Genomic DNA, 14,885 nt, shown 5'->3' on the forward strand with positions numbered 1-14,885 from the left:
ATGTCTGTCAGTGGGTGACCAGTACTTTAAGTTACAGCACAAAATAAATACCAATTATCTTGACAAGACCTGCCCAGGCCGCCTAACGTCAGTCAGCTGATCTCCCCCCTTGTCTCAGTGACGTCTATTCTCTCGTTTACCACTGCAGCATAAAAGTCCTAACCTCACCCTTCTTCTCCCTATCCCTCACCCCTTCTTTAATCCCCTCTGCTTCCCTCTCTCAGCCTCCCCTCCCTCCCTCCGTCCCTCCCTCTCCAGGGTCTGGCCAACCCGTTGCATTTTCTTCTTTATTTGGTGCTGCCTTTTATTTCCTGCCTCTAATCCTTCAAAAATGTTATCTCTCTCCCCCTCTGCTGACTATAAACAAACCCTTACCAGCTGCTTTTCATACCCTCAGTAGCAGCGAGCCCCCTTCTCATTCTGTCTCTTGCCAGACACTATTTAGCTTTTGCTTTTGGAACATATTTTTTGTTCTCTCTGCTCTTTGTTTCTCTTTGTCCTTTGCTAGTTAATCAACCTTTTCAGCATTTGAGTGGGCCTCTCGCTTTTTGGCTTTGGATATTTCTGTTCTCCCTCTCTCTCTCATTCACCGCCACTCTCCTCTGCTTTTAATTAGGAAGCTTCTTATTTACTAGAGGAAGGAAGGGAGTTGAGCAGACGGTAGAGTAATGAAGGGCAAGGAAAGAGAAAACAACAACAATGTTGGGATGTAATCATTAAATGTCTGGCTTTAATTAAAGACAGTACAGTAGACATATTGGTAGAGGATGTGGTATTGTGTACTATTTTGGTAATGAATACACTGTGTTGGGTTGTGTCTCTGTGTCTCCATTCACAACAAGAATAGCAGTATAGTGTTTGTTATCTGATTTACTGTGAAACAAGCTGAGGGAAGTCCATTCAGAAAAGAGCTTCGGTGCACAATAATATTTGTGTCTAGTATTCCTCTGAATATCTGTCATATGATCATAAGCGGTGTAATCTTATGAAAAAAACATTGCACACATTTGATTTAGTTGTGTTAATGATACAACCAGTCAATAACATAGATTAATTTGTCTATTTTAGCTGAAAGTTTACTAAACTTTGGTCAGAAAAAATGAGGATTATGGGATAATCATGCAAAAAAGGCAAAAAAATTAAGTAGGATAAAAAATGGCTGAGCTCTCCTTGTTAAGTGACAAAATGCATTATTTATGTGCATGGGCTAGGTAAACCCATGTTGACACTACGTTTTCTTTAAAGACCACCATTGTTCCATATGTGAACAATTAAATATAACAAGTGACCAAATAAGGTCCAAATGCATTCCAGGGAGCCCTCATGGCAAAAGATCTACATCAGAGATCTGTAGTGTGATGCTGGAGGAGTCCTTTAGACTGAACAGCAATCACCTTTAAAGAGGATGGACTGCCATGTCCTGCTTGCTTATAATATTTACCAACTGGGAAGATATTTAACTTCTGTGTGATTGCCAACCTGCCTCAACATACTGTAGAGCACCTGTCAGAGAGCAGTGCTTCCTTCTGTTTTAATTCCTAAATTTGTTATTTGGATGCAGTTGTTTTATTTCGCTGTATTCTATTTGTCAAATCGAGCTTCTAAATCGAACTTGCATTTCTTCTGGCCCAAAGAAAGGGTGGTGCGGTTAAATCACAACACTCTCCTCACACATACTGCTGCAGCGCTCGAACACTCCCTCACATACAGTACGGTTTGTTGCAGCGCTGGGAAGCCTCCTAAATGTTCACAGCCCCTTAAGTGCCTTTGATTTTTCATGTGCTTTCACAAATCTTTTAGGATGAATAGCTGAGGGAGCTAGCTGGCTCCACAGTCCAATATTTCAAGGGTTTATGTGTGGATGCCTCCTGGACACGCTCGGCCATCAGTTGTCTCATCAGATTCACAGTCACTCAGACGTGAGGTGATGTCATGAATCTGGCTCTAAATCCTCACGCAAGCACACAGAGTGTGTGAGGACAGGCCCTCTTTTGCCCTTTGCAACCACACACATTAGCAAGGCCTTGAAACCCACCTCTACGGAGAGAGTTACAACATTAATATCATGACAATTCCCTGAAGTCCACAAGATATCTGCTTTAAAAATAACTTATCAACTTAACTGCTCTGACAAATAGGAAAATGACTACACATGAAACATGACTATGAAACAGATGATATCAAATAGCCCACATTCCTAAAAATCAGCAGCTGGACATAAATCCTGTAACTGACTCTTGAACTACTGCATTGCAAGTAGTGAAAACAAAACCTTTTCTGGAAAGAACACCCAATAGATAAAAGAACTCATTCTCTGTTAAGCAGGCGTGTGTGTTCACGAAATGTGGGATGTATGTTGAGTGAGGTTGAGAGCTGAATGTGTGACAGCGTTGTGTATGTAGAGCAGATTTAAATCTGTGAAAGGAATGTGCCACAGTGCCGTGAGCTGCCTCCTCACAAAGGAGATTAGACCAATACGATTAATGGTCAGTCAGTCAGTCGACCTGCAGCTCCACTTTGACTCCACTAGGTGGTAGTAATCTTGTGATTGAGTATTCAGTTGGTTAAATGGATGATCTTGGGTCACTTTATGCTGATAGTCTGAATTCTGTTTTAGTTAAAAAATAATTATTGTTTTAGTTAGAAACAGACCAATGCGCTGAAACAAAGAGCAACGATGAAAATGAGTGGCTGAGATGTTCAAGAGTCAAGACGACTAGAAACCTGATACTGGTATGATCCTGTTAGCAGAGTGATAAAAAAAAACTGATAGCTCATGTTCAATGTCATCACCATATCCCAGAAATGATCAAAACCATGATAAGACTTAAAAACTGTAAATGTATTTGTTGTTCATGCATCGAACTTAAGATGGGGACCTCAGTTCATACAAAGCAAGCAAGAGCTGCATTATTTAATGTTGTTCCCTCTGTACACATGAAGTCTATTGCACTTCTGTCCATCCTGGGAGAGGGATTTCTTCTCTTTTGCTCTCCCTAAGGTTTCTTCCTTTTTTGGGGTGAGTTTCCTCTGTACCGATGTGAGGGTCCTGGGACAGAGGATGTTGTATGTGTACGGATTGTAAAGCCCTATGAGGCAAATTTGTGATTTTGGGCTATACGAAATAAATTGAATTGAATTATTTTGCCCTGTTTATTGTTGAATATGTTAAATAAGTGGTTTGTTTCTCATGGACATAGAAATGTGGGTAAATAACAGTGTTCAGTTGTGCCTGACTTGCTTGGTCCGTCACACTAACAATGAAGCAGCTACTGCAGCCTCTCCAGCTGCTACTATCCGGCCTCCATCTCCATCTCCCCTCTCTCTCTCTCTTTCTTTCCATCTCGTTCATGCGTGTGCACAAAAACACACACAGTAGTATGAGTCGAAGGCTGTTCAACTGGAATACGAAAAGGATGCCAAGGCCAAGTTAAACGTCTGACCAAGATTGTAATATCATGAATTAGACATCGAATTAGAGGCTTGCAGGCTAATAAGATTATAAAGAACAAAGCGCTGTGTGAGGTCTGCATTATGTCCGAGTACTACAACGCACACACACACACATTAAGCTTGATTCTGTAATATGATGCTCACTGTACACAGACACAGGCATGCAGAGGCATGCACTCACATCGGCTGGATTCACACTGACGTACAGTGTTGGGAATTAAGATAGCTTAGTGGATACGGGCGGACACGCTGCCAGTGCATTTCTGAAATAAGTCGCAACCTTTTGGTGGCAAAACATCAATCTGCGGTTTGTTGGCGGGTGCCAAAAACTGTCAGAGCAGAGTGAAGAAGTAGTAGAACAAACAACAGTAATCCCTCTTACAACTGTGCAAGCAAAATATTAAAACGCACACACACAAACACACACACAGACGATGCCTCTGACGGAGGCCTGCATGCACAGACAGACAGAGATGCGTCATTGCTGATCTCACAGATAGTAACCCTCTTTCAAAGTCTGGCTTTTTACGTTCTCCTTAAATCCCTCCATCGTTCACAGCTCCCCATCATTCACAGTCAGGAGAGGAGAGGCGTCATGTGGTGGTGGGTGTGAAGGTTGAGAAGAACTGACTGTGGGAATGAAATACATTTGGATACAAACAGACTGCTTTCCAGGCGAACACTGAACATATGTGCCCCTTTCGGTAGCGTGGCCTAATATGCATAATGCCAGACTACCACAACAACCCCCCACTAATACTTCCTAACGTCGCCTCCACCCTCAAAATACACCCCACCCTAAGCAATCTCTTCTTTGATCCCCTAAAGCTGGTTAAGAGGGGAAAGGAGGGTGTTAGAGAGAAAATGTTGGTCAAAGATGGTTGACCTCCTACAGACACACAGTCCACAGCATGTGAACCAAATGTTCAGCACAGTATGTGCTACAATGAGATGCACGGAGGATATTAATCATTCCCATCTACAAAAATACAGTAGATTCTCAACAACGTAGTTCTGGTTAAAGCTCACTAATCCCCTAAAGCTCCAAAGCACATCAGAACTAGATCTGTATTAAACATAAAGGGATTGCTGGGATAAAACAATGTGTATATGTAGGAGCTCTCTCCATTCTCTTCTTCCTTCTCCTTCTCTTAGTGCCTCCGTTCATATGTCGTTACTTATCTTTAATTCTGAGTTTCTGATAGAAGTGGCTGCATGCAGTGTGTTAGGTCTGTGTGTGTCAAAACTTGAAAACCCCTGTGTTCAGCACAAAGCTGCAGCTGTAGAAATAGAGTGATCTGATTCAGCCCTCAGCGACCAGGACAGCTGCAGCGTCCGATGGCTCAACTCTGCTAAACTAGCACACGGACCCTAAACACCAAACACAGTCATCATTTGTGATATTTAAACTGTTGCACAGATCTACACATTCATCCACACATACATAAGAGGGCTGAAGTCAATCCCACTACAGTTGAGAGCAGGGCTGGGCTTGTTTAAAACTGTTTTTGATACAAGTACCAGTACACAAAATTGCACGATATAAAGCATATCAACAATAAGCTTATGTCATCCTTGCTAATTCACTGTGGTGATGTGCACTTTTTGAATCCAGTCAGGAGCCTTTTTGTATGTAATCCCCCCCCTCTCCGTCTTTGCCACATTTCCCCGTTTGCCTCCCAACAGTATGCTACCAATAAAAAGGCAAGAATACAGACAGCTAAGTGGCAATGGCGTTGGCCCGATCCAAGCCAAAAGAAGAGTGAGGCCTGTCCGTACATCACAGGGTTTGTGGAAGAATGTGGGGCTTTAAGGAGGTGGGAGGTAATAAAATGTCATAGTTTGCATGTCGTCAAGCTCATCCAGCAGCACCTCATCTAGGACTTCAATGACCATGGTTCAGCATTCAATAACTCTGCAGCGATGGGGGGAGGGGGGAGCAGTATACCGGTTTCATCACCGCCATCGGTGTCACATTTGACCACGACATGGATTGCACAAAAAAAAGTTTTTTCTGTGATAAACACACACGCTTTTTGGTTTCAGCACACACGAGGGAGTTACAACACACTGTCACGTTCGTAGCGGAAACTCTTTCTTTTCTTTTCTCCGCCCATGTTAACAGGTTGGAGCAGCCACACAGCCACTGAACTGCTGCGGCTTCATAACAACAGCATGGCTGTTACTAGGCTACTACCTCTGAATGAATCACAATACATTTACATTACGGGGCAGGCTACACCTCCTAACACATGTAGGTCTACTGCTCATTTTAATTCTCATCTGGAGCCAATAAACACGTTCTTTTTTAAATTTGCTCTAATATATGCTGTGATATATGCTGTGCTGTAAATTCTAGTTAATTTCGCCAACCCCTAGCACACACAGGGTTTGGCCTTGAGTGAGGGTGAAAAGTGCGTTGTGTGGTGATTGTGAGTATGTGGTGGTTGAGGAGAGAAACTGGGACATACGAGTGTAAAAGAGCTGGTTCTGTGCAGCTAGTTATAGAGATCTATGATGCGGAATCATATTTACACACTAATAGGATATTTTTCAAAGCAGACATTTTACTCTTGTCACGGTAGGAAAAGCACAGGTGTTACTAATAACACTAACACTGGGTCTGTTCTATCTAAGTGTCTCAGTAAGTCAGGACAGTGTGACAGTGCAAGTAAGCACAATACCAGGACCCTGAAACTGAAGCAGCTAACTGTAAAAACAGCCATCATTCATTTGAGTATTTCTATTCCTACAGTGTTATGTCGAAACGTGTCCTGTGAAATAGACCATGTGCTAACCCCTTACAACACAATAAATACGCCAACTGACATTAAAAAACAGACTAAATGTCATGAAAATCCCTGATGTCACACAAAAACAGCTGCCTGCAAAATATTTTTTTTACACACACACACACACACACACACACACACACACACACACACACACACACACACACAACACACACACACAAAACACACACACACACACACACACACACACACACAAATGTTTTACATCCAAATTCACATCTGCACACACTATAAAATGTGCACCACTGTTGCAGAAGTTAACACCACAAAAATACACATTTTCTACAACAAAAGATAAACATTCATGCGCTAAGAACCATCTACTGATCAGCCGACTGCTATTATTTAAATTTAAAACAAATATTCTGCTTAGTGAGAACTACACCTTCCTCGGAAAACACCACAACAAAGCCTAACACATCACCCACCCATCACATATCATCTAACACCCTTTCATTTGCCCTCGAAAGGATCCATAATACCAAGTGAAATATCTAATTGTCATCCACGTTTTGTCTAAAGCTATGTGGCTGGATCACTACTATGATGAAGGAAACTGTAGAGGTCTACCTCTTCGTCATCGCTGGGCAGGCGTTGGTAGTCAGACTCTGACGTCTCCTGCAGCCTCTGGTATTCTGCCGTCTCCCCCATGGTGGGGCTCCCACTCCCGTCCGCTACCTGCCCCGGGGCTGCGTGTCCTCAAAATCCCCAGATAGCCACCGCTCCAGCCAGTGAGCAGCCGACGCACTCACTCAGTCAGTCAGTCGGTCGGTCGGTCGGTCAGTCAGCCCGCTCTGAGGTCTTCTGTGCTGTCATTAGGAAGACAAGTACAGTGAGCTGCATGTCATTCACAGTACAGCACTGCATTAGTTCAGATCACCGAGCACAATGTTTCTAATCATTTGACAGTTGTGCTGCCGCTTTATGCCCGCAATGTTCTTCCTCATTTAGGTTGAGTCAGCTTTCCTTGAAAATGGCCGGACAATGACTTCCCCATGTCCACACGGTGATAACAGGTCCGTGTTCACTGACTGACCAACCTGTAAAAACTCAGCTGTTAATCTTCACGGGGATGGCTTTTAGTGATGCATTCCTCTAGCCAGCAGCAGACAATAATTCTTAATGCAGAATGAGCGAAGTCCTTTATTTCTGATTGTTGTGGGCAGGCAGAGATTCTTCCTCTTCTGAAAAAAAAACAGAAGACAATCCTCTTCCTTAAAAGACAGTACAGTTTGTCCTTTTTCACCTGCCAGTGGCTTAAATCTTCAGAGAGCATCCGAGGTGTTTCACTGTTTGTTCCAGATCACTTCACTGCTCGTTGTTGTCCTCCTAGACCAGAGAATCCCATGTGTGGACGCTGCTGCAGTCAGGATGGAGCATTGGGACGATGCAGCCGAGGTGTGGCACTGGAGGTGACAAATCCAGCACTCTCTATTTCTGTGTTCTCATCTCTCGCCACGGTAATCACCTCAACCCTCAATCTATCTGTCTACCTCGCTCTCCACCTTGCTCATCTCTGTTGACTCTCTCTCTCTCTCTCCAACTGCTCTCTCGCCCTGCTTTAGTGCTGACGCATGCTCTTCATATCCAGCAATGTCCCTCTCTCTCTCTCGCTCTCTCTCTCTCGGTCTCTATTTCTGTGCCCCAGGCATCACAGCGGCCAGCTTACCTCCTCTCATTCATCGCCAGCAGTGAACTATCACAGCAGTGAAGGGGAGGGATCGTACAGGCGCTGTTTACCATTTTTCACCTGTTCCTCCTTCCTTTGTGTGCTCTTTTTTTTTCTCTTTTCTCCCACACAGACCTTGAGCAGCTGTCCAATCGAACTGGCAGTTCAGCTCTGACGATCACGGCTAAAGTCTGGGAGGATTTTTTTTATGCTGCTTTGTCCTAAATGGACTTCCTGATTGCTCAGTCAATGCCTAATCCCTCGCTGTTGTTGTTATTGTTTTTCGCCTCCTCTCCTCCTTTCAGTCCCTCACCCTCTAACCCGCTTTCCGCAGCCCTCCACTTGATTTTTTTTCTTTTCCCATATCAGCCCCGGCTCAATGATTTGGTGAGTGGTCGCCTTTTTCTATTGCCGTGGCAACATCAACCCCATCACACCTCCTCCCCGCTCTCCTGTGTCCTGTAGTAACGGTGATCCAGTCAGCGGTGGTCCTGATAGAAGCATCCAATGACGGCGAGCCAGGCTGAGAGGGGAGGGGGGAGGAGAGTGGATGGCGAGAGGCGGGGGAGCCCTAATGAGGAGAGTTAATCCTCCCTCTGAAGGGGAGAAAAACACGGCCATGCTGCTTTGTGTGTGTGTGTGTGTGTGTGTGTGTGTGTGTGTGTGTGTGTGTGTGTGTGTGTGTGTGTGTGTGTGTGTGTGTGTGTGTGTGTGTGTATGTGTGTCTGCGCCAAAAGCAACTCTCCAGTATAGACGGGGTATCCAGGCCATCTGGATCCTTGCTGAGTGGACATCTGGATGCAGGGTAAAATAGAATAAAAGAACAATGTGTGTGTGCGTGTGCGTGTGTGTGTGTGTGTGTGTGTGTGTGTGTGTGTGTGTGTGTGTGTGTGTGTGTGTGTGCGTATGCCTCCTGGTCTTTCCCAAGCTGTAGTGTGACTAGCAACATAACAGTCAAAGCACCGAGGCCATTGAGCGAATCTGTTACACATCTAAATGACTCATACGTCTTCTCTTCCAGCGGTCACTCTTTATCCTTCCCTCTTTCCATCCTAAACACTTTCCTGTTCCCTCCTCTCATCTCATTTATGCCTCTCCACTCATTCTCCACCTCCCCTTTATTCTCCCCCCCCCATCTCTCTCTCTCTCTCTCTCTCTTTGACTTCATTCCAGCCCTGTTGATGTCCTCAGGGCGCTTATTCGCAGCCCGCTGAGCTACATTCGCTCTTTGCTCTCACTCCTCCTCCTCCTCCTCCCCCTCCTCCTCCTCTCCTCTCCTCTGCTCTGCTCTGTTCTGTTGATGAGTCTGCTCCTCTGGCTGTCACGCAATATCGCACGGTAAATACACAAACATGCACGCACCTCCACTAAAAGGCACATACACACACATCTCTGAACAAATATTTAAACTGAGAAACACTGTGCATGCATGCAGACACAAAACACAGCAACACAGAGTCCTGTATTTCTGAATTTATCACAGGAGATAATGCTGATTTTATTCATTCATTTTGAGGGCACTGCCAGCAATTGCAACCAAAATGTCCGACACTCCCATTCAGTATCAACACACTCATCACACCTGCATGTCCCAGTCCAGCAGTCCAACAGTCCAACTGCCAAAGAGAGCTGGCATCCCACATAGTATCAAGTAGGGCCGAATAATTAATAGAAAATGAATCAAATGAAATGAACATGATCGCCTGTGATATTGTAGTTTAAAATGTGTGCTTTGCTCACAGTAAACACTGACGCTTATCAAATGAAGGGCTGCCTAAACTAACAGGCAGCCACCAGCCAACAAATACGCTTCACTTTTGGTGAGCCGCTGCACACGCACACTACATTATCAACCTGTGAGGAACTTTCCTGAATGGTACGGCAGCAGTCCATAGTAGAACAGTAGTATACTGTATATTACTCGTTTTGCCCGTTTGATCATAGAGCGTGCGTGTCTGCCCGGGGGGATTCAACTCTGCGGGTCAGGAATGGCCACTCAATGTGGGAGGATCATCTCTCCAGTGCTGACTGACCCCTCGGCGAGCAAATATTGATCTCAATATTGATTAAAATAGTCGCGATCATAATTTTGTCCATAATCATGCACTTCTATTACGTGTGAATTTGTTACATTCGATACAAATCCAGAAACATTGCAGCTACGCATTCTTTTCACACTCATGCTGCAGTTGTACAGGGGTGGATTCCTGTACAATATAAGACAATACAACATTGCTATGATTTTTTGATGATGTGGCAGAGAGTTAGTTTGGACACTGTCTGTGCAGAGGGAGTTATATACTATACTATACTGTACTGTACTATAGCCTCACCGCAATACTGAGCATAGTAACACAAAAAAACAATCAAACACTACCGTATTAAATATGAAATGCACGAGACAGAGGAGCAAAGTCACCCAGAGACAGAGAGGGGACATCCTGGTCAATTGAGGACATGACAAATGGAGCAGGGCTGAGCTGTGATGTCACGTGGGGTTACCGCTGCCCACCGCCTCCCCCTGATGAAGTTAACACGCTCCATTACAGACTGTATGGTGGTTTGGTACGACGAGAGGTCTAGGCTGAGTACTATAAAAAATAATCATGTACAATTTTTCCCCCCACAATTTCCATTGCAAAATGATTTTTAAAAAGCATGTAAAAGGTAAAAACAGACAAAAAGAGCCTGGAAGACAAGAAGTATGCCAACATGTTCTGGACATACAATGTGGATTTGTATGTCATTACCTTGATCTTTAAAATATATATTTTATCATTAGTGAGTAAATTACAGAAATGCTGACCATCAACAGAATTGTGCAATTATTATTTTCCATCTATTTTCTTATTGGTTATTTCTTATCTATTCTTTATAGACCTTTTTTTATTCATATTCATAAATGTTATATTTTTCTAATTGTCATGTCTTAAAACATGGCATCCAATGTTCACAGTGATATAAATGACTGCACTATTTCTCCTCTGGCCTCTCTGCTTCCACTCATCGCCACATTGGACAAACTCTCCACCAGTAACCTGGAAAACCCCTTCAATAAAAAAAAAAATGCTGGGCCTTGAACCTTGACCCCAGGAGCTTCATTTGTCAGCCATCTTGTGTCAGGGGAAACGTAAAACTGAGCCTGTTAAAACATGTGAACGCCTTCTCTGCCCCCGTGATGGAGAGCGAGGAGAAGCGGAGCAGACATGCTGTGGGTGTAACTGTAAAATACTCCCAGTCCGAACATCGCAGGCCGTTTAAACGCTCCCTTTAGGAGACCGTTTAGAGTCTTAAAGACTAAAAGGACTGTGGCTCCTGGGTCCCTCCTGTTTCTTTACGACTGTTGGTGGGTAGACTGCAGGCTCTGGGGGCAGCAGTAAGCTTTTGAACAGGAGCTGGATGAAATCCCTGATGTCTACTGCTGATGTGGGGCTCGCAGGGTGGAAATATATTCAGCATAGGAACTGAACAGTACAGCCGAAGAGGTAATGGTGTATTGTGTTTGTGTTTGGAACCTCCTTGACAATGTTAACATATCAATATATAATGTATAATGAATATGCAAATCTAGGACTCATATAATCTATTGAAGATTTTTCTTCAGTCACCTAATTAATCATAGTTCTTTTATCCTAAAGATATCACAATGGGCTCTGGTTTCTTGAGATGGATTTATCTACTTTTTTTAAATTCCATAGATTAAATGATTAATTATGCATTAATTGAGAAATAATTGACATCAACTGCATTTTCAAAAAGAAAACATGAATAAATGTTGTCATATGTACTATGTTTTTAAAAGGAGAAAATCAAAAAAAATAAAAGATTTGATTATTATTTTTAAAAAATAGAATCATCAAATCAAAACATTTGATGTAATTTAAATACACATCTGTTTATTGCATACTCTGTATTAGATATATGACATGTATAGCTTCAATTGTTTAGAATTGTTGAGAATATAATTAGCATATTAACTCATTTTGAAAATAATCATTAGCTGCAACCCTAAAGACATTTTTGCTGGCTGAGCATAGATGAAGCTCAAAAATCACTGGAACCTTCACTTCCTGTAGTGTATCATGATGATGTCATCATCAGGGTTATCTTCATCATATTTGGTGAGGTGCTTTTGAGCCAAAGAGGAAATTATACAACCTTTTTCACAAGCTCCCAGTACTCCCACTGGTACACAGACATTTGTGTGTTAAATCACTGGAGTTCCCCTTCAATTCTTAAATTGATTCATAACTCATAACAAATTTAACTAATCTAATAAAATAAGACTCAAATATTAAGCCCTGCCATCCTATTCTGTATTTGCACTTTGTATACAAAAGTATAATTTCGCCAAATAATGTTTCTACTAGTAAAGGAAGAGCCATACAGCAGTCAAACTTATTAAATATATAAAAGTTTCTTAATTTCTTGAGCAAGCTGAACTTAAAATGGGTAACAGACCTTTTTCTGGTGGGATTTCAAATGAATCCCTTTTTACAATCCAATTTCAGCCCTCGGCACCTAAAAGCACCTATATGCTCATGAAATGTTTCTTCTTATAAGTCATGGTAGCAACACCCACCCACAACTTCTGATCTATGAGGTGACTTCACTTCACACAGGGCCACACATGCTACCAGATGATTCACTACTTTAAGATATGTAAAGAGAGACGTAAAGATTGACCAATGACTTCGATTTCTCGACTCGAGGTCGGTGCTACTGGGAAAAGTTGACACAGTAATAAAGTCATCAGCCAGTGAGGAAGCTGATGAAGCAGTGTTCAGGGTGTAGACTGTGAAGAAATGGTGCAGTGTTTCCTTGTGTGTTTCTCTTCTGCTTATTGCCAACGTTATCTCCAAAACAACACCAGAGGGCTGAATCCTGACTGTTGATCCATGTGCTGTCAGTCAAAACTAAACCTCTTTTCTCTCACTAAATCCTCACAATATGGTAAAAAAAAAAACTTTGATAGGATCTTGAAAATACAAATGTGATGTGGCTGAATAAACTGTATAATCAGAAAATCGTCATTGTGTTAGTGAAAAAGAACAGAGAGGAGTCACAAACCGAAATGTTTTCCAATGGCAATCACACTTAAAGTCAATAACTTGTCTTAAACTAACTTCGATTATCATGGAAAAAAACATGTTCCCAAAAATTTAAAACAGATGATTGCGAGCATCAAGATTACTTATTTTACTGAAACATTAGTCGATTGGTCAACTGATAGAAAAAGTAGATGTTTAATTGATCCTTTAAGTCATTTATCAAGCTCAAATGCCAAACATTTTAGCAAATGTGAGGATCTGCTGCTCTCTTTGGTTTTTACAATTGTAAATTAAAAATGTTTGATTGGTTGGACAAAAAAAATACAATATAAAAGACTCTCAAAATCGTGAGACATTTGTCATATTTTCTGATATTTAAAATAACAAATATTTCATTGATTTATCCAAACAAAACAAAAAAAAAGAAAAAGAAAGAAAAGAAAGAAAAAGCCACCTAATAATCAATAGCCATAGCTATCCTCATTGTCAGGTTTTCCATTTGTCAATTAATCTAGTCGTCTGTAAAATATCACAAGATTCCCATCAAGATTTCCCGAATCCAAGATGAAATCTTTAAAAAACACTGGATAAACAGCTCAATACATAATAATATTTAATTTAACTTGCTACATTGGGATGCCATATTGGACATATTATCTTTTATTATTCCAGGCTACTTTATGCTATCCAGTCCCAACTTAAGATAACATAACATACATGATCTCCCCCGGGCACATAAAGCTTCTTAGGACAAACATCGTATCCATGTATCCATTCATTTGATTCTGATTAGGTGTAATTGACTCTGATTGCGTTGGAAAGAGGATAAGTATAAAGACAAATTGCCCCTACTTGATGTGGATTCATAACAGTGTCACATTCAGAATTTTTACCATCAGCTTTTTTTATCAAGAGTAAATAAGATCATGTCCAGCTTCAAAAGCAGTAAGTCTAAAACTGTAAACCTAATGGCGTTGAAAGACAGCTTGTCCCCGGCCCAGCAGGCTCAGTTGGGACTTATCATGGGTGGGCACAGAGTCAAAAAGTCAAACGCCATAATTACTTCCATCTACTGTAGAACACGCAATATTTCATACCGAGGTTGTTGTCAGGAGAATTATTATCCTCAACAAATCCTCTCTCATCACCCCTTTCCCAGAAAGATTTCCACTTCGGCTGAATCAGAGGCGGACAGGCACGCTGAACAAATCCACTGCGGACAGAGGTGTGTGTGAGAGGGGTGAAAGTGAGAACGCATGTGTGTCTTTGTGTGAATGTGACAGAGAGTGAGAGATAAATAGACCCTCCATGCTTGCTATATAATCCTCAGATCTCATGCTGTCTTTCTAGGAAGTGTTGAAGGAGCACGTGAGTGTGTGAGGTGTTGGCTTCCCCCCTGTCCCTCCAGGCTAAACAGGTGGGATTTAAGAGGGTGATCTAAAGCCCGCAGGGCAAAACGGGGCCATGCAGGGAGGCAGAGGACAGGATTAGGGGGACGGACAGGAGGCCGGGACGAGGGTCCCACTGTCCCACTTAATCTGTGAGTGCGTTGGTGCCAAGGTCACAGGTGATGAGGTATGCAAATCATCAGAAGCTAAAGCTCTCTGTGTTTCACTGCCATCTGGGTGCCTGGTCATGCATCGAGCCAGGGGCTGTTTGTGTGTGTGTGTGTGTGTGTGTGTGTGTGTGTGTGTGTGTGTGTGTGTGTGTGTGTGTGTGTGTGTGTGTGTGTGTGTGTGTGTGTGTGTGTGTGTGTGTGTGTGTCTTTGTGACATTGGAGTGACACTGAGCATACTGACTCATTCACACCCTCGGCTCACATGCCAACCCTGCTGTCCTGGAATCAAGGCACAGATATGAGTCTTTTAATATAAACTGTGTACTATGATCTATAGCTGG

The 14,885-nt window shown here is 42.5% G+C and overlaps 1 protein-coding gene across 3 annotated transcripts in view; it reads right to left on the reverse strand.

Annotated features, from left to right (window-relative positions):
- The window catches only part of tnk2b (tyrosine kinase, non-receptor, 2b), a 56,288-nt gene that overhangs the window by 24,902 nt on the left and 16,501 nt on the right, over positions 1–14,885 (reverse strand). For 2 of the 3 annotated variants that reach the window (XM_054596380.1, XM_054596381.1), the window contains exon 3: positions 6,837–7,075. The exons of the other annotated variant lie outside the window; for it this stretch is intronic. In XM_054596380.1, coding sequence (XP_054452355.1) covers positions 6,837–6,917 — 81 coding nt within the window. In that variant the 5' untranslated portion in view covers positions 6,918–7,075. The remainder of the gene's footprint in view (positions 1–6,836; positions 7,076–14,885) is intronic. 3 annotated transcript variants of the gene reach the window in all.

Source organism: Anoplopoma fimbria, chromosome 3, assembly GCF_027596085.1.
Source record: "Anoplopoma fimbria isolate UVic2021 breed Golden Eagle Sablefish chromosome 3, Afim_UVic_2022, whole genome shotgun sequence".
Taxonomy (NCBI): domain Eukaryota; kingdom Metazoa; phylum Chordata; class Actinopteri; order Perciformes; family Anoplopomatidae; genus Anoplopoma; species Anoplopoma fimbria.